The 27652-nt window shown below is 43.8% G+C and overlaps 1 protein-coding gene across 1 annotated transcript; it reads right to left on the bottom strand.

The window, feature by feature from the left end:
* Window positions 1–25967, bottom strand: IL5RA (interleukin 5 receptor subunit alpha). The gene is made up of 10 exons (XM_075005946.1): window positions 25898–25967; window positions 24373–24518; window positions 23922–24060; window positions 17858–17990; window positions 17593–17783; window positions 16113–16258; window positions 14436–14589; window positions 9873–9963; window positions 4121–4205; window positions 1–114 (listed from the first exon to the last, which is right to left on the bottom strand). Exons 1-10 carry the CDS (start codon window positions 25965–25967, stop codon window positions 1–3), a joined length of 1269 nt encoding a protein of 422 aa, XP_074862047.1.
* Window positions 25968–27652: the final 1685 nt, after the last annotated feature.

The following is a 27652-nucleotide window of genomic DNA, read 5'->3' as shown; positions in this document are numbered from 1 at the left end:
TCAGATTATAGCATCTTCAAGGACATCAAAATAAAGGTCTTCAACATAACTTCCAAGATCGCCTGAACAGCTTCCAATTTCTGTTTCCGTTTCACTGATACAGATACGTGCTCTCTGAAACACAAAGACTGCTTTTAGCAACAAAGCTGAGAGATGAAAAATGCTTCTTAGAGACAGTTCATGATGAACAATCACACCATACTCCTTCCAGACTTCCCTCACTTTTGTTCCTAGTTCACTATGATTAAAAACACACAGTTGCAAAATATATATTTTAGCTTGAGATTTTATCTCTGAAATTGGTGTATTCCAGAAACTATACACCTATTATTTATGCAAGCAGTAGGAAATTTTTGCAGGATGCAAAATATGTCTCTGCAAGGGATAAGTCACATAAAATTTGTATTACAATTAACACAGTTGCTGGTTTTGGCCATTTTGCTGACAAATGTCACTTTTGTCACTGAAAGTGTGATGTTTGTTGACAAACACCACAAATCCAGCTTTGTATATTTTCTACCAAAGTACTGACTGTGTGAGAAATGGCACCCTTACGCCACAGACCTGCCGCAGGTGTATTTGGCGTCATAGCCATTTATTTTCATTGCAAAATCGAAGCTTGACTACAGGTTGTACCTCCCTGGTCCAGTACTGTTGACACCTGACTGGTCCCAACTAAAAGAATTTACCAGACCAGGGTAAGTTCCCTGCCACTGGCCCCACAAGGGTCAGCTGCAGGCACCCTCCTTCTGTTCCCCACCTCCCAGCTGGGCTCCTTGCCTAGCTGCTGCAGGTGTCCTGGATGGCCTGGGTTCTGGCCCCTCCTATAGGGCTTTGGCCCAGCCCTATGCTGCCAAGGGCTGCTGCAGGCTCTGGTCCTGGACTCACACTATCACAGGCTGCCTCAGGACTCTCTTGCTCCCCTCCTGCCCTTGGGCGTCCAGGATCCTCATTGGTCCTGCTGGACCTTGGCTGTTGCCAAACCAGAGTGCTGTTTTTCAGAGGAGCAACCTGTACTTTTTTACTCCATCCCATTAGCTATTCAGGCTCTGAGCAGGATGGTGTGGTGCACCATACTAGCATGCAAGAAACTTGGGCTTCTATTGGACAGTATTGAACAGTAGGTGCTGTAACATGGGCAAGTTCTGTTAAATCCTGGCCTCACTCACTTCAGTATGGGAGTGGTGGGGTCTTTCCCGAACATAAGTGGGACCAGATTTCCAACCTTCATCTTTAGCTGTCCCTCAGTTTCCCCCTTGTAAAGTGGCATTAACCAGTCGACCAACATGGGAGATAAAGGGGCCAACTGCCCCAGAGCCCAGTGATTCAAAAAGACCTGAGGCTCCTGGCCAGCACAACCACAGCTGGAGCACTGGACCCTTTAAATCACCACCAGAGCCCTGGACAGCTTTCTCCATTGAAGGGCTGGCCGGGGAAGGCTAGCTCCAGCTCTGCCCGTTCTGCCCGAGGCCCCATCCCTTCCAGGAGTGCAGAGCCTCCCTCCTTGCCCAGGGGCCCAGCAATTTTGTCAGCCCCCCCAAGCAATAACAATACTTTCCCTCATTTGCAAAATGCATTGAGATCTATGGAAGAAAAGCCATATGAATGGAATTATGAGACAGGGAGCCTGTCCTATAGAGGATAAGGCTTAATGATGATGCCATATGGGGACTCCCAGCTGTAATCATGGTTAGACTCTAGCCTGCAGATCCTTTCATCTGGTGATGATCTATTAACCAAAGAACACAGTTGGACATTCAGGATGCCAAGCTCAGTCTGTAGGGCTAGCAACAGGATAAAATAGCTGTTTACTTGTAAGTTGAGAAAAGTTGCCCTGGAGCCATTACTGTGATGCCATTTTCACACAAGCCCTCTTCTGAGTTGAGCTACACTTGAAGGTTAAATATTGAAGAATCGAGAGCCAATGCCACAGTTGCACCCACGCTGACAGTCTTAGCAAAGAGATCAAAATTGACCTGGCACTGAACTGATCCCATCAGAACAAACTACAGCCTGTGAGTGGAGTGAGGGAAAGTTTGCACTGCTGCTGCTCAGGTTGCAATAGTCCATTGCTAAACAGAGGCCCTCTGCCTCTAGGGTTGTCGCACTGGATCATTCACCTGCATTAGATTCACTTTAAGTAAATTAAATTAAATTCACTTTATTTCTCAGTAAAACCCAATGCTCTTAGTTATGTGAAATGCTCTGTCTCACTTCGCTTTCTCTAAAGATTGCTTAGCTGCTGTGTTAATATTTGCTATTTCTCTTATTCTAAAATCAGTTTATAATACCCAGTCATGTTCTCTTCCACTGTTTACTTTCCTTTAATTAAAAACAAACTGAAAGCTTAAACAATAATCTCTTAAACCAGTTGCTTTGATCAGCCCCTGGAATAACACAGGAAAGCTTTTCAGGGGTGGAGGGAATTAGAAGCAAGTTACTATACCACATTCTGCATGAAAAGCCACGGCAAAGTTATTTCTTAGCCGCACCACAATTGTATTTTTCTCCAAACATAAAAAGGCATAAAAACTGCATAATATTAGGTCCTCGGTTGGCAAGTTATAGGTCTGGCAGAACCTCAGTCTGTAGTGTTATACCTCACCTCAGAAGGTAGTCGAGGCCGTATCAGCTGGCCCACCCCTCCCCTCTGCAATTCACAGTTGTAGTCAGCTCTGGTCTAGCTCTGCAGATCTGGTGGTTCTGACTTTAGAGCAGGGGCAGGCAAAATACAACCCACCAAGCCACCAGACCCAGCCCACAGCGCAGTGGGAGCCTCAGTCAGGCTCCCTGTGCCTCCTACCCCCATCCACTGTTCAGAGAAACCAGCTGCAACGGGCTTGTGCTTCTGTGAATGCTGCAAGCGCAGGGGCAGTGTGGCATCCTCTTCCACCCCCAGCACAATCTCACTGCCCCAACTGGCTGCTTTCTGAACAATGGGAGCTGCCTGTTTGCAGGACAGGCATTACACTAAGTACCCCTCCCCTGGGCTCATAGCATTCAGAGTGATACCTATGGCCCTGTGGGTTTCTCTGAACAGCTGGGGGTGGGGCATGGAAGGCAGAGCTCCTGGCTAAAGAACCTGATGGGCTGCTGGTCAGGAGCCAGAATGGAAAGGGCCTATCAGGCAGAGCCTTCTTCTAACACCCCAGCTCTTCCCTCCTCTGCAACCTTCTGTCCCCCTCCTGCACACCCCAGGTCACAACCCCCTCCCACTCCTTGCACTCCCTCCTGCACCCCTTTTTCTCTCCTGCAACTAGATCCCCTTCCAGACCCTACCCCACAATTCCCTGTCCCAGGTCAGAACCAAAACCCCAGCACCCCACCTGAAGCCCTGCTCCAGGTCACCACCCGCTCCTCACCCCATCTCTAACCCAGCTTCCCAGACCTGCCCCTGCACACCAGTCCCATACCCTGAGTTCCCTTCTGCACCCAGCCTCCATTCCAGACCCCTTGGTCTCCCCAGTTAAAGTCAGGGAAGAGTGTAGCCCTTAACCAGTAACCAAATTCTTGGGGTAGCCCCCCCCATCAAAAATTATTGCCCACCCCTGCTTTAGAGGCTAGTTCTTCAAGCAAAGGCTTGGTTCTTTTACCAGAAATTGGTCTTATACCTTGAACTTTTTGTCTTATTTTTAGTATGCGCTTAATATACTAGAGCTACGTAAGCTATAAGGCCACCCTTTAGGGTTTCCCACAGACTGAAAATCCACAAATAAAGCCAAGTCCTTACTAAAGTCAATGGAGCTTTGCCAATTAAACCAGTTTAGGAATCTGGCCACAGTTACCATAATTGTTCTAACTGCATGTGCAAACCTTTAATTCAATTTCTAGCTCCTCATTTGCCCCTGCCGTTATGATTGTGTGACTTATTGCAGTTGTTGCCCACAGAAATTACACGAACACATTTCTGCATGCGCTAGTCTGAAAATGTGGCTCCTGTGTAATATTTACATGGAAAATTATAAATGGCAGGAAAGGAGATCTTAATCAGAGCAACGCTAACTGCAATCCAGGAAGACAATGCAAAAGAATGACGTGTTTGGCATATGTGTAGAAAAGAGGCAGCAGCCACGGGCTGTCAATTAGCTCCTCTCTATGACTAATAACTAAATTTTTTTACCTGATAGTTGTGATTTACAAACAGGTTTTTTAAATTATTTTGGGGTGTTGGAATTGGTGGAAAGAGTCTGTTCCATACGTGATACCTGTGGAAACAGTAAAACAGGTTATGAAAGAAATCAGGGGCTTTTTTTCATGCTGCATGCTTAGCCAGGATTTGATTCCCAGGGGCTCTGTTGTCTCAGACATTCCACTCTCCTGATCCTACTGCTCAGATTGATTCCTGCCGCGGGGAGGAGAGAAGCAGAGCAGAGAGGAGAAATGGCGCTCAGTCACCATACTTGCCTGGTTAGAGCAGCTGGCCTCACACAGTGGGTAGTGAAATGAATGCAACAATTTACACTTTGCCCAGGGCAAAGAGGAGGGAATGTGACTTAGTGGCATAATCTGTTCTCTGCAGTGCTTCTGGCATTGGGGCACCTGTAACCCACATGCCTAACAGAGGTCCCTTTAAGAGATCTATAGACAAATGGGGATGGGTAGGAAAGATTGGGCCATTGGTGCTTGGCAAATACAAAATCAGCACTCCACACTCAGTAGTGCCTGAAACTGGGTGTGGTTTGGGGCATATGATATGGGTTCCCTGTAACTGAACTCCACTCAAGACAAGTAGATCAGCAGCTCTGCAAAAAGCTATAGGACTTATATGGATCAGGAGAAGGTGAGCCTCACTATCAAAAAGTAGATTAGGTTTTTTTTCTACTTTCAAAGCATTTTGCAGTAAGTTAGTGATGTTGTTCACCCTCCCACAGAGAACCTGGGGGATGCTAATAAAACAAAGGGGAAATGGGGAGGAAAATGCTTCCTTTTAATTGCTTACTTGGAATGTTGTTTGATTTTAGCTGAACAATTTTAGTTACAATGTCTCACCCAGTATGCTTCACCAGCTCTGCTCTTATTTAAAAGTGATGATGGGGAAAAAATCCCTGTATGTTTTGCTATTCTTAGTGTTTTAGTTCTCTAGCAATGTCTTTTTTATTTATATGCCTAACCTGAAGGTGTGCTTAATTAGTTGAATAATTTTTGCAGAGGAGGAAGAGGCTATGGGGATGCCAGTTGGAGGCTTCTGCAAACAAGAGGAGATAAGCCATTTTTGCAGTTAGAGCCCTGCAAATCCAGAGATAGTCATGGGATGTCTGCAGACAGCTGCATTCATTAATACAAAGTTTGTATCCACACAGGGATTTAGTTGCAGTGCTATTTTTCTCAGCAGCCAGTACTGATTTTCATATTGGTGATCAAAGATGGCTGTGGAGATTCTGAGAAACTCCATCTAAGCTTCTGAATTACTTCTTACTGTGTTTCTGTAGGGACTGATATGTTTAGACTTACACTATGTTCATAAATATAAATAAAACAAAGTATGTGGGTGTTAAAGCAGCCTTGTTATTTTGCAGAAATTGTTGTTCTTATGTTTCTTTAGTATGCTAAGATTTTATAAATTTAGTACTTGAGATTTAAAGTAACTGTTTTGGACTTGGCTGACCCGGAGTAATCCTTGCTGAAAATCTTCAGTGACTCAATTCTAGGCCTGTGTGTGTTGGGCTTTTCAAGGCACCCTAGAGGGGCAGTGAAGTAAGTTCTAACCCAGCCAAAGGAAACACAGCTATGTAAGGTTTTTCTCACTTCATATTGTAAAGTTACTATGTGGCCTCAAGGTTTAGAGATCTGTTTCTTGTGATAATGAGCAATGCAGAGCCGTGTGTGTTTCAAGTGACCGTGCTGAAAGAGAGGGTTCATTTCTTTCTGAAACCTTTTATTTCCCTTTTCCTCTCCCTCTCTACTGATGTGTCTTATTGAATTAACCAGCATTTCAGTCATTAAGATGGAGGAGCTATATTCTTTGATCTCAGCTGAGCCCAAAATACAACCATAGGGCCAGATCCTGTAGTCTTAAATGGGCAATAGCATTGCCTGAGCAGGATTATAGATATTATCCCATAGGGATGAAGATTTTGTCCTGGGTATTTTTAGTAAAAATCATGGACGGGTTGCTGGCAATAAACAAAAATTCATGGAAGCCTGTAACTTGTTCCTGATTTTTACTAAAAATATGTGGGAGGGACCAACAAGGGGTAGCTACTGACTGACTGCTGTTCCTCTCCCTGGGGGTCCGGTGCTGTGACAGGCTCAGACAGTTGCTCCATTGGTGCTGTTCTTGCAAGGGCTAAAACCAAAGAAGTCACAGAGAGCTGTCAAAGTCACAGAATCCAGGACCTCTGTGATGAAATCTTATCCTTAATGTACCTGGCCTAATTCTCCATTCCGTCTCATGCTGGTTTTAAACCAGTGCAACAATTAGGGTAGTCTCTGTTGATTACATTCTCAGCTAATATATTTGCACCATTTCCATCCACGTTGGTTGGGATCAAAGTGAGAATTGTATGGCTGTGTCTACATTAGCCCTCTCCTTCCGGAAGGGGCGTGGTAATGACGGATTTGGCAGATGCTAATGAGGTGTCGTTATGAATATGCAGTGCCTCATTAACATAATGGCAGCTGCGTGTGATTCAAAAGTGCCTCTTTCGAAACGCACGCTGCCTGTGTAGGTGGAGTATTTTCAAACACCCCCCCCCCCCGAACTTCAAAAGCCTCTTCTTCCCAAAATTCAAATGGGAAGAAAGGGCTTTCAAAATCAGGGGGTCCTTTCAGAAGTCCCCCAGCTACACGGCTGGCATGTGTTTCAAAAACGGCACTTTTGAATCGCACACGGTCACCATTATGCTAATGAGGTGCTGTGTATTCATGGCGGGGCCTCATTAGTATCTTCCAAAATCCCTCATTACCACGCCCCTCCCAAAAGGAGGGAGCTAACGTAGATGCAGCCTGTCTGTTTAACTCCATTGTACTGTTTAGGGAAGAGGCAGTCTTGTACCATACCCACTAAGTGACTGATCTTTTATTTTATGTCATCTCTCCCAGTTCTTCTGGTTTGTTGAACTCTTGCATTACTATCACTTTGCCTTTTTCAAAAGCCTTTTGGATTTCTCCCAAACTCTTTCTACCTCATTATTCCTTCTGATGAAATTCTTTAAAGTAAATTCGTGCTTCTAACTTACTCCCCTTCATGTCTCCCACATGGGCACGTAATTCTTTTCCTGACAGATAATCATAGAAGACTTTGAAGGAGCCACCTTGTTGTCGGTAGACATTCCCCAGCTAAACATGCTGTTGCCTCAGTAGGCTGGTGTTAAAATCCATACTTGTGCTTAGCTAATTATTTAGTGATGGACTGATGCAAATTACTAGTCACCTAAGGGAAGACTTGGAATAATGAAACACGGTGAAATCTTTTCACTGATGTACAGGCTATAAACTTATGCCTGAGGTGTGTGGCCAAGGAATCCCAGGGAATGAGAGAAAGCAAGAGGGAACCTAAGCAAGAGATCTCCAAGGGGACATAGGCACTTTCTCTCTTTCCAAGGGGAAAAGAGAGAACATTGTGTGTCCTGCTTTGAACACAGTCTTACAAAATCATTTGAAACGTGCATTTCACCCCCTGAAGTGTGAGTCACTCAAGAGTAAAGCAGATGGGGATCCAGCTACAGAAGAGGACAGAGGAGAGCTGACTGAAAATAGTACTGATGTACATGCTGCTGTCACCTTGTGAGTGAATTGCTTGTAATGCTAAGGGTATATCTGCCCAGCACTACCAACATGGGTGATTGGCACTTGGTCTGAGTGTAACCCACACACCTGTGTGTGCTTAACTGTCCCATATTGTGGTACCTAGACCACTTCGCAGAGAAAGAATGTGTTCTCTGCAGCCTAAGCTGAGAGCCAGCTGGCCTTTAGTTCAAGCTGTACAGGCACCTGCCTGGAGCTCCACAGGTCCCAGGCTCAAGCCTGCCTGTAGGCAGTTACAAGAGCACTTAGGTTATCCTAGCCTAGGGGTGAGCAGCCACTCTCCAAAGCCCTATCTTAGTTATTGGGTATGTCTACACTGCGACAAAAGACCTGCGGTATGGCCACAGCTAGTCTGGGTCTGCTGACTTGAGTGGCAAAACTGTAAAATTGCAGTGCGGATGTTCAGCCTCAGGCAGCTGGGCTGCCAGCCTGGGCAAGGCAGGGCATGCTCCAGGAGGGGCAGGGCTTCAGGCAGAAGAGGCAGGGCCAGAGCAGCCAGCCCTCAGCACTGCTCAGACTGCAGTGCACATACACAATTTAAAGGACCTGGGGCTCCAGCCGCCACCGCTCCTGCAGTAGTGATGGTAACGGCCAGGAGCTCTGGGCCCTTTTGTATTGCCAGCTCCTGGGGCACCTGCTCCCTCCCCCTCCCCCTGTCCGTGGGCCTGGACTCAGCCTGCAGCCTGGGCTCTGACACCCTCCCACCATGGCAGGAGCCGTGGTCTAAAAATATGGGCTCCAGACCAAACTCAAACATACTATTTATAGCCTCCCAGCCTGAGCCCACGTCAGACTGAGCAGGGCTCTGACACTCAGTGCCATGGATTTTTTTAATTGCATCGTAGAAGTGCCTCCACTGGTGCTGCACTCCGGGGGGGCTAGAACTTCACGGGTGTATCCCAGGCTCCTTGAGGTGAAGTAAGCTGCACTGCTCTATAACGCTTTCCCAGTAATGGCAAGAGAACAAGTGTCTCCTGGGCACAGAGGAGGAATTGTGGGAAGGTAGCGGAGGATTACTAGCACTCAAAGGAGTGAGCCTCTGCCCTTAACTTCAGAGAGGGGGTTACCAGCCTGAGTGACCATTAAATTGGCAGTCTTCCCCACACCTCTGGCCATATGCGTTAGCCCAGGCTTAAGTCACTATAAAATGGGGGTAAGAAGGCCCTAATTTTCCTCCTACCAAACATACAACGCCATCTCCTGAATTCACTCTGCACTGGAGACATACACAGTGATTCACAATCCCTGTTTTCAGTTTGACAAGAGAAACTTCCTTGGAAGGAATCAGGTGAGCAACTAATTTAAGAGCCATTAAGAAAATTAATAGGCAGTTAGTGGACAGTGCTTAAATTATTGGGAGCCTTTTTATTGGGAATCTGATGGCTGCTGCTTGATATATCTCTTAGGGAGAGGAGTCTGGAATTATATTATTGATTTTATTTTTTGATTCATCATGGATGAACTGACTTCCTCATTGATTTGAGTCTCTTCCTGGGTACTGCCACTGAAATCCAAAATATTTCTGGGTTTGTTCACAGAATGTCTGTGGGAGATTGGTTACAAGGGCATCCATGGGCACCAATATTTAAAAGGCTACAAAATACTTGCCAAATCAGTCCTAGAGAATATTTAAATGCTAAGGGTCTGAGTCAATACTGGCTTTGTTTTCTGGTGGTGCTGAGGTCCGTGAAAATCAGGTCACATGCACAGTTGTTTAAATGTGGATTTCAGGTTCTGACTTTAGGCTACAAGTTTGAAAATAATGGCCTTTGCCTTTAACCACAAAGATTTGTTTTTCCCTTAGCACCTCTAAAGGAGGCATTCTTCTATGGCAATAAATAGCTAGCAGGGTCCCCCTTAGTATGGGCTGAGCAAAGTAGACAAGATAGCTGCCTGACAGTCCATCTCATGCGGAGACAGCTTCAGTCCCTTTTTGAAGCTATGGCTTTGGAATTTTGAGATTAAATTGATCATCCTCCTAAACTTCCTCAAATTCGCTGAACAACTTCCATTGTTTAGTCTGAATATCAGATTAAAAGCCCTTGATGTACAGAATAATGTATTTAATGATTCCTCATGCAAATTGCTTTTATACTAATTAGTTATTCCTAATCAACAGTACTTACTTTCTGCATATTATAGCAACAAGCAATGCCATGGAACAGACAGATAATATAAGCACACTGAGAACCCCGTAGGCCTTGGAGTACAGCTGGTCTTTTCCTGGATTTGGGGGGGGGGAAAAAAAAACAAGAAAAAAAAAAAAAAGTAAGATTTTTTTTTTTTCTTTTTTCCCCTATTTGGAAACAAAACACAGTGGGTAAAATTCGTCCAAAAGATAAGCCCTTAGAACCAAGCTACCTTCATTTATTGGGTTTACATGGGTGTAATTTAGAGCATAATTTCTCTCTGTATATACAATTTTTAATATTTATGGCATAAGAACAAGCGGCAGCAAACTAGCTTCACAGACTTCTACTCCAAAGCTAGGTCTCAATTTATGCACAAAAGCAAGAAAGCTGCATATTGGCATTAATCAGGGCCACAGTCATTATCAGCACAAAGCAGTCTGCTCTGTTAACATACTGCGTTGTGCAATTCTACCCAACAGGCCAGTGCATCTGAGTATGCAATAAAGACACAGCTCACTTATAATCGTGGTCACAAATAACTTGTTTTCCGTTAAACCACTCTTTGGTTACATATATTAATCCCTTCCAGCCAGGAGTTAGATTTTTCCAGGCTTAATAGCCACAGACAAGAAAATATGCAGTGAGGCCACCATTTTTTTCTTTGAAATCAGTTGTTTGTTCTCCCTCAACAAAAAACTCCCTGGTCTGTGAGGGAAGAACCAGGGGTCAAGGGCCATGTTTCTGTTTAATAAAGATGTTCCTCGTGTCATGTTTTGTTGGTCTGAGCTGCAAAACAAAAAACATTTTGGATTTGAACATTTAGCTTTTTAAACTTCAAGGATTGCTGGCTACTCATAAGTCTATGAGAACGGCACACTGCCTACATCAGGGTGACAGAATGACTGACTGTCACTGGGTAATTGAAAGGATATAATTTGATCTGCAGCACAACACTCAGGTTTCCAGAAGAAACAGCATTCACCTTCAGTACAGATTCTTTATGGTGGATTAAAGGACTAAGGGTCTAACCCTGCAAATCTTTATTTATGTGAGTGGTCACTGTGTTGTCATTGGGCCTGATTATGTGGATGTGGAGTACCCACGTGAGAAACAGCTGCAGGACAGGGTTCTGTCCCATTGCAGTTCAGAGATGTGGGTAAACATTGTGCACATTAAATACCATTGTTGATTCAACTAGATTCTTTTTTTTTCAATTTCAATTTTCAATTTTGATTTTTTTTACACTTTGAAGAAAAAGAGGTCTATGAATTTAATAGTCTGGCCTGGCCAAGCTCTGCTCAGTGCAGGTTGTCTGTGTGTGTGTGCATGTAGTGGCACTAAGGTACATTTATGTCCCCTTTGTCCTAAAACTGGAGCGAGCTATTCCCAATTGCCTGCACAAAGTAGAGTAGTTATGAAGCTTTTCTGTCTTATTTTGGCTGTGTGTGGTCCTAAAGAGCAATGCAATAAGGCAGGAATACAAATTTCTGCTTGTAAATAGAAGTCTGGCTACCTTAACTGAAACTGAATTAAGTGTTTTGTGGGGAACTTGTGGGCCCATTGGTAGGTATTAGATGAATGATCCTGGTGATAGATCTAGGTATATTTTCAGGTTTTTTCATCCATTTCAATGTTTGGTATTTGTAATTAATTAGTGGTGCAATATGTCAGGTTACGAGTTCAAGTTCTGCAAAAAACATGTGAAACCAGATCTCCACCACAGACTCACTGATGCACAAACAGTTCATTGTTATAGGCTAGACCAGATCTAATGAGTTATCTCAAAGAAACAGACAGACTAATAGTTTATCCAGTTACCCTCTGCAGTTCCAATGTTTGCCATGTTACCGCATTTTCTACCTGAGACAATGCAGTATTTCCTTATACTTCTGATAGGAAGTAAGGGCCCAGTTAATGGCAGCTGAAAGAACTCAACATCAGCCTTAACCGTGGTACCTCAGATATTGTGAATGTGGCAAAGAGTAGCCAGTTTTTGACCCTGACCTTGTAGTTCATAGCAGAGGTGCTCAAACTAGGAAAGATGCAGAATATATTTTGGTGGGGGTGGGGCAAAAAGAGTGGTGGATGGACATCCAGCTCTTAAGAAAAATCTGCTGCCCGCAGCAGTGGAGAAGTAAGGATGGCAATTTCACACCGTGCCACTCTTATTTCTGCTGTGCTGCTGGCAGTGGCACGGCCTTCCCAGCTGGAGGCCGAGCCAGCAGCTGCTGCTCCCTGCTTGGTCTTCAGAGATGGGCAGCCATATAAGTACTCGTGTGGTGGGTTCATGGTGGAGGAGGCCAGGAGCTATTGCAGACAGAAAGAAAAGGGGATACAGTCCTGTAAGCTTGAAACCCACAAGCTTATGGGATCTATAAATGAGTGAAAAAGAACCGAGGAAAATTTTCCCAGCATGGAAACAGAGTAGGGCAGATGTAAACGGCTCTGTACTGCCTCCCCTCATATTGTAGGCAGAGCTTAGTCAGATCATGAAGTGTGGGTGCCTTGCATTGCTGTGGCCCCCATTGCTGAAGGATATTATGTTACTAGGAGCTGACAAAGGTACCCGGCACATTCATTAGGGCCAATTAGGCAGATTAACACATTAATGTTCATTTGCTAATCAGTATAAGGATGTGAAAGAGTTTGGTAAACAGGAGAGAGCAAACTGAAGAACTTTTTTTTTTTTTTTTTTTAAATGAAGAAAATCAGGAAGTAAAGAAATGTAACTCCAGAGATAAGAGTGAGAGGAGATGGCTGAGCACAAACAGTTGATTACCTGGCTTGATAAGATAACTGCTATTTCTATAAAAACATGTTCAGCAATCAGGAAATGCAGTGTCACGTGGATCAGATCAAGGCAAATTAATACCTACCAAAGATACTATCCTTCACAGACCCAAGAGGAGTTCAGGTAACTTCTAATAAGGTGTATCGGACCTCAACATTCATTCTGACTTTTGCCAGTAGCACACCAGCACCCATATCAAACTTATGTCTAGACTAGAGGGATTTGTTGGCAGAAGATGTTGGCAGAAGATTTTGGCAGAAGATATCTTCTGACAAAACTTCTGTTAACAGATCATGGACAGACCACAGGGTGGATTGAAAGACTGATCCACTCTGTCGACAGAGAGCATCTGGACTGCTAGTCCACTCTATTGGCAAAACAGCCAACCAGAAACACAGCAGCCAGGGATGCCCAGTGTGCTAGAAGCCCTTTCTGTTGATAGAAAGCCCCCTGGAATGTCCAGACCAGCTTTTCATTGACAGGTCGATAGAGGTACTTTTCCTCATGGTGAGTGGGGTACAGCTGTCGACAAAAATGCTGTGTTCTGTTGACTGACTGGTGACAGAACAGCCTTGGGAATCTGGGTGCTCCGCAAGTTTGGTCAACAAAATGGCCATTTTGCCAGCAAATCCCTCTAGTTTAGACACATTCTTGGTGTGAGGTGGCTGCAGCAGGTACATTTCAAATTTAAAAAAATAAACCAGCTAGCAGACATGCTGCTTTCCTCAGGTGTGATGCATCTCAGACCCAGGTGTGGCAACTCAGGCAAGGTTCTTGTCATATTTCACATGGGCCATGCCTATACTTGGCCAAAATTTCGAAAGGGCCATACTAATGGCCAAATCGGAGAATACTAACCTCGTTAGCATGCTGCCAGCACTTCGAAAGTGCCGCCTATACAGGGCCCTTTTTGAAATCAGCTGATAGGAATAAAGGGATATCGATGTTTGTGGGGTCCTTTCAAAAAGGGCCGCATATAGATGAGCTGTGCATGATTGAAACGTGGCACATTCGAAGTGCTGTGGCTGGCAGCATGCTAATGAGGCACTGAATATTCATTTCAGTGCCTCATTAGTGTTCTCCGATTTGGCAATTAGCATAGCCCTTTCGAAATTTTGGCCATGGAGAGCAAAATTGTGCCAGACCAGCAGTTACACAGAAATACCTAAGGAAACTGCAGGTTACTACAAGAGGTGGTTTTGGTATTCCAATAGGGCGTTCATTTCTCTGAAATAGTATTTGCACCAGTGGTCCTCTATTGTATCAATCAGCAGGATGGAGCTCTGTGGTTTTCCTTAGAGTCCTGATTTCAGGGGAGTCAAGTAGGCACAGCCCTCATTAAGCTACACTCACAACTCTCTTTGTAGTCAATGAATTCTTTACAATGAGCTCTAAAAACTTATCCAGTACCTTTCACTTTCTGGCTCTCCTGTTTTTGCAATAGTATTGCATTTGTGTTCACAACACCATGTTGACTTTTATCAAGCTATATTGTTTTTTTTAATTGAAAGCTGAATTTTAATCTAACTATTTTAAAGTGTCCTTTCAAGAAAAATGTTCAAAATGTTCCATTTATCTGCAAGCTTCTTTATTCATGGAAGACATATTCTGGAAGATGCACAAGTAGCAAAAAGTAGCAAATATTAAAAGGGTCAGTGTATGTTCTTGAATACACTTGCATGGCTTTTTTTTGAAGTTAATGGTAACTACATCAGCACAGAATTTAGCACTCAGTAGCATATGTATTAAAATAACTACTAGACAACAGATATTTTGGCTCTTACCAATATAAAGAGGTTCAGTCCAATCACTCCAGAGTCCTTCATCATAAAAGAAGTGACGATTAGCTCTTATCTGTATGGAGTACCTACATGTTTCATCAATCCTTAAACTGAAATTGTGAGACTTAGTTTTTGATATCTGTTTTAAAACAACATAATAGTCATAAGTATCAGAGAGGTAGCCAAGTTAGTCTCTATCTTCAAAAACATCAAGAAGTCCTGTGGCACCTTATGTGGCCCTGGACAGCTAGTAATGCGGCCCCACAAGATCATACACTTTTAACATTATTATGTAATTTATATACATTAACTATATTATATATTTTATACGCAGCCCAAGACTATCTTCACTCAATGAGGCCCAGGCAAGCCAAAAGGTTGGACATCCATGTTATAGACTAACTGATATTTTGGAGCATAAGCTTTTGTGGGCAAAGACAAAAGCCCCAAAATATCTGGTAGCCTATAAGGTGCTACAGGACTTCTCATTGTTATAGCTGTCATAGAGTTCTTAAGACAAGACAGCAGTTTAAATTGCTCCAGTTATTAAACTTCACACATACATTTACAATATTTTTTTATGTATCAACGGCTATGTCTACACTAGCCCCCCACTTCTGAAAGGCGGATGCTAATGAGACACTTTGGGATATGCTAATGAGGAGATGCCATGAATATGCAGCACCTCATTAGCATAATGGCAGCCACAGCACTTTGAAAGTGCCACTTTTGATCATGTGCACATTGTCTACACGGGGTCCTTTTCGAAAGGACACCCCACACTTCGAAATCCCTGTAGTCCTATAACCAAATTTGGCTTGTTGACAAATGGCACTCTTCCTCATCTGGGAGAGGCAGAAGGTTGTCAGCGGAAGTGCTGATTTTTGTGGACATACGGGCGACAAAACACATTTTGTGTGTGGAGGGTCCACCACTTTTGCCAACAAAACTGGGGCTTTATTGGCAAAACTTCGTAGTGTAGCCATAGCCTAAGGAGCTGAACACCTATAGTTCTGACAGTTTCGCTTATTTGGGACTTCCCTGTAATGTGGCCATGTTATTCTGGAATAGGTTATTTTGCAATAATAACTCTGGAATAAGCTATTCTGGAATAAGTCTGTAGTGTAAATATGCCCTGGGAGTTTTGCAATTGATTTTCAGTGGGCCCAAGATTTGACCCTAGCTAGGTAGCTTGTAGAGGATGGTATTAGAGTTCCGGTTACATGCATGATTTAAAATTCAAAAGCCACTGTCTACACTGCACTGCCCTTGTGGAAGCAGCATGCTAATTAGTGAAAGTGCAAATGCAAATGAGGTGTGGATTTACATATCTCAGGCCTCATTTGCATACTCATGCAATCTTACTTCCAGAAGAACTTTTTCCAGAAGCCTAAACAGCCGTGTAGATGAGGTTCCCTTGAAAGAACCCTCACCATTTCCAAAAGAACCCTTACTCCACAAATATTTCCTCATTTGAATTTTAGCTCTCACTCGTTAGCATGCCCCTTGCAGAAGGGCGGTGCACGGTAGATGTGGCTCAAATGTAGATGAACTAAAAGACTTTTTTTCACAGGATTACATATGACACATTCTAGATATATAAGAAAGATAATTCATAGATGAAATCTATATGGAGTGCCTCAACTTTTAACAAGCAGTTACCTGTGTGTAACCTATCTTACTGTTGCAGATGTTAAGTTCATATTCAAAACATGTCTCTTTCCAAGGAGAATCTGGCTTTTCCCACTTAATCAGAAGGTTGTTTTGTTTTAAAGACACAGTGACATTTCTGGGAAGATTCACTTTCTCTAGAAAACAAAGACAGTACCAGAGTGTTACCCATAACAAAAAGTCTCCTGGTGGGGGGTTGTTCAAAGATTGGCCATAATTTGGATCTGATAGAATTTATAGCCCATGAGATTCACTTTGCGTTTGTTTTATGATATGAATGAAGAGAACTGAGTACATCAGCAGAGATCAAACACTGAGAAGTAGATAAAGCCACTGATATATTAAAAATAACTAGAAATGGTTGAGGAAAATGACTTCCTTTATTATGATCCTTTACAGTACTTTTTAAAGGAAACTTTCAATTATTTCATGCTATGGAAGATTCCTTATTGACAAAGAAGTAGTATGGAGCATTTTTTCACACAAATTAAGTTTTGTTGCTATAATCTTTTCCCACTCTTCCCCCTACTCTCCACCAGCTTGTACCATGATACATTATTTCACCTTGTCTTATCTTAGGGTTGGATCATGCCCGCTCCCCCCGAAGCTGCTCTCAACACACGGATCTTGCCTCTCTTGTGCCAAAGGTGCTTTTATATATCCTGCTGAGTCCATCTGTGTTGTATTAGCTTCTATTTTTCAGCATCTTTTTGGTAATGTGGTGACTGGAATACAATACTCAAGGTGTATTCCAGACACCTTTGTGCTTAAAGGTTCTTAAAACTTGCAAGAAGTTCCAAGAAGAACATCAAAACTGATTATGTGGATACCTCCTAAGAAGTTTAAAAATATGTCTCTCTGAAGGCAGTGTATGAAAGGAGATGTGATAAATCTGAAACTAAGTGAAGGATATAAAAATTAAGATAGGAGAAGAATTATTTCAAAGGGTCCAAGCAGTATAAAACTAGAATAATAGGTTGACATTAAGAAAAAGAAAATTAACCTGAATAGGAGAAAACTCCCATCTAAAGAAAGCTGTTAAACTGTGTCATAAAAAGCTGCAGTGCTTAAGACATTTAAAGGTAGAATGATTAAAGCAGTAAAAAAAAAAAAAAAAAAAGTGGGAAACCATACATTGGCAGACAGATAAATTAGATGAAATAATAAGACTTTTCTGTCTTTTATTTTTTATGGTCCTACAGTTTAAACCAAACTGCCAAAATCACACTCAGTTAAAAAATACCATATTTCACACTAATACCTCCAATTTCAGAAAATATTCAAGCAAAACTCTAACTGAACCATGGATTACTCAAACGATCAGTGGATATCGGCACATCTTCATATCAAAATGCAGTGCAGGTTTGTGTTTTATAAGACTTTTTTCAAAGATTTTACTGCAAACAGTTTACCAAGACCTAAGAAGTTATACTGATATTTTAATATGTAAAAAATGAAAATATTTGCTCACCAATGGCATTTGGTTTAAATAGCTGTTCAAAAGGCTTGATTGCAGTGTATTTGCTTGACCCATTAATGTGTATTATGACAAGTTCTTCAAGATCAGTATTTTTTATATAAGTGGTTGAAAATCGGCAACCAATATTTCTCCCCCATTTTTCTTTACTGTATTCTTGACACTCTTCTGTGTAGCTTTTGTACCTAAATTAGATAAGTTTGTAAGACATTTGTGTCAAGGAAACTAACAATTGGCAAAAACAGAGTCAAACACTTACCTGTAAAACAGAAAATATTTTGTATCTTCTGGTGCTGCTTTGCCAGCAAGCCAGGTGCAATGAAGAGATGCAGTGTTATTAATGGAGAAGTAGATCACACAGGACAAGTTAGTGACAGATGTCTCAACAGCACCTAGGACACCAACAGCGCATAGAAGTTTACACTTGTACAGTAATTAAGTACTAAATATTTACTAGTGTGTTCTTATGACTCATGATTTTAAAGAACATTAATTACAATCTTCGTTTCTTGTATATGTATATATTTGATGTAAGCTGTTTATATAAGACTGGAATGACTCTTTACTCCTGAGTGGTGAAGCAATTCATTCCAAACAGTGCAAATGTTACTTTTACACCACCAGATAGCACCCTGAATTCTGTGTACACCCCTCAATTATGGGAAAAAAATTAGAAAGTTTTAAAATATTTTCTTTTAGTCCCATTCACTTAAACCAATTTCTTTAAACCCCAGTCCAGCTAAACATTTAAAGCACATTATACTAAATTTGATGGTCTACATGACTAAGGCTCAACTTCATTTATAATATTACAGAAAACACAAAGTCACCGTAATTTTGATTGTCATTAGCATACGCTGCACAGTTCACAATTTTGCATACAGTCTGAGCGTGCAATTAGTAATGCACTAACATGCAATGCTATAAAATATGAAAAGGCTAAAGCTACTGGACTCGATTTTCTAAGACAGTTGTGTTAAGACAGTTGTTAAATCATCTGAATTTTGTACTGTAGCAGTCACCTTTTTTAAAAATATCAGTGTGATGTCATTGCAGCAAAATAGATAGTTCTCAAACAAATAGCAGGCATAATGTAAAACTGGAGTGTTTATATTGTTCCACCATTTTTTTTTCTTAAACAACTAGGTCTACTCTGGCTCTTTTTTTAAAGTACTGCCATTAATAATAGCCCATTATTTGTTTTCCGTTATTTTCTAAATGTACCTCTTAGTTTACTAGAAGATGAGACTCAATCAGGGTCAATCTTCTGGGGATTGATTTCACATTCCTAGTGGGGATGCACAAAATCAAACTATCAGGGCTTGACAGTTGCCCCTGTACTCTTCATTCTCACAAGGAGTAAGGGCAGTTGATGAGAGAGTTTCTCCTGATGGCCTCCCTCAGTGAGGACATCCAGATAATTCGATCCTAGAAAGTCGATTCCAGCTATGCAATATCATACTGGAATTGTGTATCTAGAATTGACTTTCAGGTCTCATGTAGACTGCCCTATGTCTTTAAGACAACTCAGCTGCCATTATTTCAAAGTTGCCTCATGATTCAAGTAAGGTCTTATTTATGAGCACAAAGAGTTAAAGGTGTTAACCTGACCTTGTAACTTTCCAACACAAAATAACTTTAAACAAATTTTAGTATTTGGGAAACAAAGACCTTGCTCTACTTAGTACCATGGCAAACCAACCATTAAAAACTTTTTAAACCTTTTACTAAAGATACAGAACAGATGGGAAAACCGTTAGTGTTTCGAATGTGAAATATTAAGTAAGATTATTCAATTTAACAATGTGATTTTATTCTGTTTTCCTTTACAAATCGAGAGTATTTAGAAGGGGGGAGAAACTTGTTTCACGGTCTTCTAAGTGGCCCTTTTGAGGAAAAAGAGAAAAAATTGTTGAGATGGGCTGGCAAGGTTGTTGCCAGTTTCCCTCTAAGCTGAGCACTTGTGTGACAACGCAGGACAGGTTCAGGTACCACCCAGCTGATTAGCAGAGTGCCCACAGCTGATCACAGCCAGCAGCATGGGTTTCTACTGGTGATGCACATCCACTGATGTCTTAGAGTACATAACAAATTTATTCTATCCATGGGTGAAAAAATTAGAGGGAACACTGGTTGCTGATGTTTTTAAAGTCTGATCTGATTTCCTAAAAGGCAAAACAAGACAAATACACACAAAGGAAGATAAAAGAACAGAAAAAATAGAAAATGCTGCTTCTGTTTCTGGTATTGACTCTCATTGCAACCTTGCCGCTGGAGAAACATAGGCATGACGCAGTCTTATCAGACACAACAGTACTTGGCACTCTTGTGCCAGTGTTAAACTATTTAGGAATCGCTTTTATCTGTCTCTCTGGATCCCTGTTCTTGTCTCTATTCAGAACATCTCTTGGTATTAAGATGATGAAGACTCACTGATGTCACAGTATACCCCAGGGCAGAGGCGATTGGTGTGGGGATTCCAGGGAGGCACGAGCCACATGCTCCCTCCCCCCTTACCCCAGCTTCTCCCCCCATTCTGGAGTGGTGCAGCTTGAGAGTAGCACGAGCTAGGAAGTTTTTGCTGCTCTGGGGCTGCACCACTCCAGGGGACTGAGTGGGGAGTGCCCTGCCCTTACCAGAAACAGCACAGAACTGACTGAGAGTGTGGGAGGGAGGTGGTGCTGGTGGGGGTGGGGGGGTGCATGTGACCCTGTGTTCACCTTCTCATGTCACCTCTGCCCTGGGGTCCAACAGGCTTTGAGGGTGGCAGCCATGATGTTGATGTGTTTGTGTTTGTTCTCCCATATCTCAGTCAGTGGTTATTGGCAGACAACTGCTGCTTGATTTTTCTATTCCCTTAGTCTTTTCTTTAAACCAGGAGGGTTGACAGACTCACCGGACCCCTGGGCCAGCTCTGCGGTGGGATGCATTGCTGCACTTCTGGACGGAGCAGAGCTAGGGCAGCCAGCCCTCAGTGCTGCCCAGAGCATGCCATGCAGCGTTCCAGCAGCAAGTTAAAGGGTTCAAGGCTGCAGCTGCCACCACTCCTGCAATAGTAGCTGCGGTTGCAGCTGGGAGCCCTGGGTCCTTTTGAAGTGTCAGGGCCCAGGGACACTTCCTTCGTCTTCTCCTTCAGCAGAGACGCCTGCTTGTAAGGACCCCAAAAGGAAATCGAGGGCAGAATAGCTCCTTACCTCATATTTCGTTCACTAAGTAGAACTAACTTCCAATTTTGGCTTACTGAGTTCTGGTCACATATTCTTCCTGTTTACTCAGCATAGCACTGGACCCGTGGAAGTGGTGAGTGCTTGTTTACAGGCCCATGGGCAAACAGGATTATGGATTTGCTTTAACACAGAGTTGATTAGGGATACTTTATTGAGCTTACTACTTCACTGCTACTACAGAGTTAATGCTGATGAATGGTTGTTATACAGCTATTACAGTGCGCGTTTTAGCAAGCAAATGCCACCAAGCCACTCATATAACGTGTAAAAGGCACTTGGATTGCATACGCCCCATTCTACCATGGGGAGTTGCATCCCTGTTGCCTCACACTAGGGCTGTCGCGGACATGGCTCCAGCTGGGGGAATCCAGGGCACCACTGAGGCTGAAGGTCCCCGGTGAGACTAACCAGGGGCCGGACCTTGCGATGAGTTTATCCCTTAGCTCTTTATCAGGTGAGTGCGCACTGGCTCAATGCCACTCTTGGTGTTCTCATGAGGCTGAAGGAAAAATTACCCTGTTTATGGGTTCCCAGGGTTCCCAGCTGAAGTGCAGGTTTTAGGGCTGATATGGCCATCTCATGCTTATGTTTGCAGGGTTTAAGGTTGTAACATAGGGGCAGGAACTTGGTTGTACTACAGGAATGGAAATGTCCATCCTGGCCCTCAGGCCTGCTTATATTTTCTTCTATAACGGCAGAGCTGGGCGGCAGGAGCCAGCCTTCCCAGCCAGTCATTCACTGCTGCCTCCATTTCTGGCACCAATTTAAAGAGCCTAGGGCCATAGGCATTGACTTCTCATTTTCCCAGGGGGTGCTTGTCATCCCCGCAGGCCCCACCCCCACTCCACCTCTTCCCCAAGCCTCAGCCTCTTCCTTTCCCTGCTGGTCCCACTGCCCCTCCCTGTTCCTCCCCACCCCTCCCAGTGTCCGTGGCACTGCAGAAGGGAGGGGGAAGAGTAGGTAGGCTCGGGGCTGCTGGTACATGGTACAGGCATGTGGGGAGGGAGCAGAGAGAGGAAGCTTGGCTGATGGTTGCCTGCACCCACTAATTTTTCCCTCTGGGTGCTCCAGCCCTAGAGCACCCACAGACTCAGCACCTACGCCCAGCACTCTGGCTGTTGCCACAGTAGCAACTGCAATGGCTGGGAGCTCCAAGCCCTCCTAAATTGCCAGGCCCTGGGGCAGCTGCCCCTCTCCCCTCCCTGGCAACCTCCTGCTCATTGGTACGTAAAGTGCTGCTGCAGCAGTGCTTTAGTATCAGCTGTGTACTGGCCTGGCCCTTTCTTAGCAGCACACTGTCCCAGCCCCCTTCCACCTCTCATCAACGGAGATAATGATCGTTCTCTGGGGGCTGTTTGTTTAGCTGCTTTTTTTTGGTAACACAAGGCTCTGATTGCTGATCTTGCTGGATACCAAGTCAACAATGAAAACAACACAGGCTAGAAAAGAGGACAATTGGGAAAATGAAAATTCTGTAGCAGTGTACTATAGACGTGTCTCAGGGTGGATTCAAAATCTTTAGACAGGGTGTGGTGTCTGAAACAAAAGTGCGGGGTTAGAACTGACTTAGAAGGATGCGAGTCCACCTATGGGATCAAATCTTACAATAGCAGTGTAACCGCCTTCATGCAGCCCTTCCAACTAAAGTGCCTCCACCTAGATGTAGGGATCATTTCTAAGGGTGTGAAACAGTGCCCATCTCCATTCAGTCCGTGCACACAGAGAGATGATTACTTAAAACAGCAGTGAAGAATGAGCTCCAGACAGGTCTCCCCAGCTTATTTCATGCAGCCACCTAAGCAGTTTTCAAGCAGTAGTAATTTAAAGTCAACCAGTTAGCTACAAGTGAAGAAGGCTTTGTATTATGCTACCAGCCCCCCGAGCCAACAAGTCCTCCAGGAGATGCATCTTTCTGGGTTTTTTTTTTTTCAGTTAATTTCAGGACCTTACACATTGTCATGATGACTTTGCCCACTCTTTGCTCCCGCCAAATGACTGCTCCACCTCCTGTCTATAAGTTATATTGGCCAAACTGAAGGGTGACCACATTGCCCCATGGCAAATAAGGGACACCAGCCTCCAGGGATGGGAGGCTGCTGTCCTACATCGGGGCTCCTCAGTGATAGGGGCTGCTGCCTCACAGTGAAACACTGGGCATGAGGGCTCACCAGTCTGCCGATGATGGAGAGCAGTGCATGGGGGGGGCTCTGCAATCACCTGGTTGGGGGGCGTGCAGAGAATAGGGGTTTTACGAGCTCCCAGCAGGTGTTTGGGGGCTGTGGAATGCAGCAGCTGCCCCGTGGCAGGATGCTTTGGAAGCAGGGTCTGCTATGCTGGGGAACAGGGCCACCACCCTGTGAAGCAGATTCCCCACGGCAGCAGTTGCCTCCATGAGGCACAGGATGCTGGGACACCAGGCAAGCTGCCCCATGTAGGGGCTCCCTGGCAGTGGGAGCAATCTCTCCTAGGCATGGGGCACCAGAGAATGAGGCAGCCACCCATGGCGGAGCTTGCTGGCAGCAGGGGCTCCACCGAGGGGTGCCCAGGAATGGGGCAGATGCCCAACAGAGGAGCTCCCCAGCAGTGGAGGCTGCTGCACCAGGACACCAAGTGCTGGGGAACAGGAGCCCCACACAATACAGGACAATTTGCCCACTTTCTTAAAAAAAAAAAAATTGGGACACCCATGAGACAACCTAAATCAGGACTGTCCCGGTAAAAATGGGATGGATGGTCACCTTATAAAACCAGGGTAATCTTAGCTGAGATTTAGAATATCAGGTGTCTTCTAATCTTTGGGAATTTGTGTTGTGCCTTCTAAGGGTCAGATTCTAATACTCATATTTAGACAGACTAGCATCTTGCTCCACGAGTAGTGCCACTGACTAATACCATCTTATTCCTGATTATAACTCCCTGGCCGACTTCCTTTCCAAGTGAATGAGGGTGTTAGAATCTGGATCAGAATTCTTGCTTACAAAGAATGCCTTGTAAAGCACAAAATAAGTTTAAAACCTCAAAAGAATGGCCTATCATCCTTCTCATGCTTTCTTCATCTACCAGCTAGACTATAGCATCACATTAAACTCTTGTTACCTGAGAGGGGTTGGAGTTCAGCTGTAACCCAATTACTTTCTATGCATGAGTTGTTATAGAGAAGCTGTGTCCGAATCCGTGCAGAAAACCCATTGTGAAGCACAACTGTACGGGTACTGTGATTGTTCTTTGTATTATACTTGGAAAAAACAAAACAATGTATTAGTATCAAATGTCATGAACCCTCACTTAGTGAACCAGCAAAGATACGTCTCCAAACAGAAGAGGTCTCTAACTAAATTTCCGTTCCTGGATGTGAAAGTACTTCAAACGTGTTGCTTAAGATGTGGGAATTTCCTCCTGGAAATGGATTAAATGAAGATTTTCCTGTATAGAATTGTGGTGAAACATGAGCCCAAATACTATTTATGTGTGGGCATTAATCTGTATTAAATGCAGTGATATCAGTGTGTTAGCCCTGCATAGCCTGCCCAGAGTACTTCACACTTACCACTTCCCACTTAGGAGTCATAATGGTCACGTCATAGCTAACAATGCAGTCCTGTAGTTCTTGATCAGGGTTTAGTTTCCATTGTAAGAGTACTTTTGCTAGTGCGGTGACGGAGAGAGTGAAGTTAACAGGTGGGAGAACCTGAACTGTTGATTAATGGCAAAAACAAAAGAATTGATAATATATTAGCGAATAAATTAATAATAAGTGAATATTAAGTTCAGAGCAAACTGATTACAGACTTCATTTAAATGTTAGAGTACATTCTTTCAGTACTTTCTTATAAAACATATTTCTGATACTTGGACAAAAGGCTGAGAGTTAAATGCAAATAGATCATTCTGTACAGGTTTATTTAAAAGCTAACAAAGTACATTCAGGACTTGTGCTCATTTTAGCTTAAAGATCACAAAACTGAATAACCTGCTACTACATCTGGCTTGTTTAAAAAAAATAGTTTTGGATCCTTGAAATATTGATTTAGGTGGCTGGACCTTTGTGGGTGGATCTCTCCTAGGACCACAATGAGATCCATAAGCATTTGTGCTGTCCCAGAGCTCTGTTGCCCACAAATCAGTTTGCCCACTCAGGCCTTGCAAACAGGATGGTGTTAAGTTTTGTTCCCTGGGAAGAATATATATATAAGACTGTAAAGGGAGATTTAACTGAAAGTCATGGGAATTTATATGTGTAGGCTTTCTGAGATATGATTTTTTTTTTTTATTGGTAGATGTCTGTATACATCAATTTAACCAGACACAAACAAAAAAAATTTCAACATCTGTAATCTAGCATGATTGTAGTTAGTTGGATGACCACATATCATAGGTGTGACCAAGTTTCCCGTGGGCCAGTAAATCTTGTTTACAGCCACCAGTCCTAGCTCTCAGTGTTCTTTGCCATTATTTATTTGTAATTTAAACCTACATGTCTTCTAAGAACCCAGTAAGCAGTGAATGCATTGGTAGTGCTGCTAGACAATATTGACCTCCCAAGGTCCAGCAAATTCTCTTGTTTGACACCAGTCAGGTCAGGTCCTGAGGGTGCCAGGCTAGAGAGGTTGGACCTGTATTTACTTTGTATATTGTAACATATGATATTAACAGTTTGTGTTTTTAATAGTCTAAAGCTTTAATGACAGCAGCTACCTGCTTTATCTAGTTTAACAATTTCCTGATGTACACATACCCATAATTTTGCCCAACTATGAAAATTTAAATCAATAAAAGTGGAGAAAAATGCTTAAAAATAAATTTTGATTTTATTCATTGAATAATTTTTAAAAGTTGAACCCTGCCAAGCATATGTATGTGTATGGGACAGAAGTATGTGACAAAAGGAAACAAGACACATACATTAGCAGAGACAGAAGATGGGCAGTAATTACAATTTAGAAGTATAAGGTGAGGTTGTCCCCTGGAATTCCTAAGGAAATGAAGAACAAATCAGGATGAGAGAAAACTGTAAGCCTGTAAAATGGCAAAATAATAAAATATTCAAGTATCGCTAGAAAAACCTTACGTACTTCCTTTAATCTGCAGTAAGTTTGCCTGAGATGCCAGCGTTGTCCAAAGCAGAACTGGAAAAATACTCATTGCGATGGCTGTAGCCTTCTGGTAATTAATAATAGTTATCAGCATATGCTTCAGCATCATTTCAAATTGAAAACACAAGATGTAGCCCTCTACCTATAAATTAACACCCACAAAGTTTATAGGGTAACAGCAGAGGTTGCTACATACGTAACAACAGTGAGGAAATGAAGTTGTCAATTTAAAGGGCCTACCCTTTACTCCTTCCCATGTACATACGCATCTTGCTGCTCCCAAATTTCTGTGGATTACATCCCCAGAGTGGCAGCGGTGGGGGTGGCAGGGAAGCAGGTGGTTCCTGTGCCCCCTGCCTCAATTTCTGCCAGGGTTTGCTGGTCCAGCTCAGTAACATGGTATAGCTGGGCCCCGCTCCCTGCATGTCAGCTGCAGAGCTAGTGAACTGCAAGCAGCATCCCACTGGGAAGAAGCAGGACAGGAGCAACATTTGGGAGCTGCAGGGAGGGGCTGCCACTTCCCAAGAAGGGAGAGTGAGCAGAAGGGAGGGGAGCTACTTGGGAAGGGGACAGGCATGATTGGAGCTGTTCTGGGAATGGCTGGTCCTTTAAATTAGGCTCCCGTGGACAGAACTACAGCTGTGATCTGTTGTCTACGATCTTCCCAAAATTAGAACCATACCATTAAAGTCTCTGCTAGCACAAACGACTAGGAGATTTACCTACCATTTCTGGGGTACTTCAGGGCAAGATGCTGAGAATGTGGGAGTGCAGGAGTCAAGGCAGGGGACTGGGGAGTATGGGAAGTTCAGGGTTGGGGTGCAGGAGTCAGGGTTACAGGGTGAAGGGGGCTCAGGGAAGGGAGATGTGGGTGTAGAGAGTGCAGGAGCCAGTAGATGCTGCACTGGCTGGGTGGTAGGTCCCTGAGCCTGGCCTTGGTAGGGGCCACAGGAGCCCGGTGGCGGCTTCCTTGGGCTGGCTACAGAAGAGGACCACTCTCACCGGATGCCTGCACTTCCCCAGGGCTGTCTACGGCAGGGGCCATGCTAACTGCAGGGGGAGGAGGGGGGCGCAGGGAGGAAGTGGTTTTTGGGGCTTTCTGCAGTGGAGACAGTGCATGGGCAGCGAGTAAAAAGCTCACCTCCACCCCTGCCCACTGCTGGCTCAATGGGGTTATAGCTGTTCATCTCTGGCCCTTTGATCTCCCCCCCACCCCCGCCACTGCCCCGGTAATGATACAGTGTGACTGTTCCTGCTAGCAATCCCCTCCCACTCCACAGTATGGAAAACAATCACATTCCAGGCACACCCTATTGTCCTGTCCCATGGCAGGCAGGGGCTGGAGCCACAGAGCAATCATGGGAAGCTCAGGCTGGGGCTGGAGTCCTGGGAAGGGTAGCTGGGGATGCAGCAGCCTTGGGAGTGATGCCACCGGGGGGACAGAAACCCTAGAACTCCCCTGGTCTGGCAAATTTTCTTGTTCGGGACCTGTCAGGTCCCAACCATGCCAGACCAGGGAGGTGTAACCTGGACTTTTCAACAGGAGTAGAATTCAAATCTTACCCTCATTCTTGTTGCCTGATTTTTAGGACTTAGGATTATAATGTATGAGATGAGTTATGGGCTCACCTGTTGATCTGATCAGAAGCTAATAATGTTCTTTTCCTCAAATCAGGCTCCACAGAGTTGTGCAAAGACCCTCAGAGTGTATGGCAAAAACACGCATACTGAGGA

Source organism: Carettochelys insculpta, chromosome 11, assembly GCF_033958435.1.
Source record: "Carettochelys insculpta isolate YL-2023 chromosome 11, ASM3395843v1, whole genome shotgun sequence".
In the NCBI taxonomy this organism is placed as follows: domain Eukaryota; kingdom Metazoa; phylum Chordata; order Testudines; family Carettochelyidae; genus Carettochelys; species Carettochelys insculpta.
Note: the sequence above shows the minus strand (reverse complement) of the source record. Positions and strands in the feature narration are given on the sequence as shown.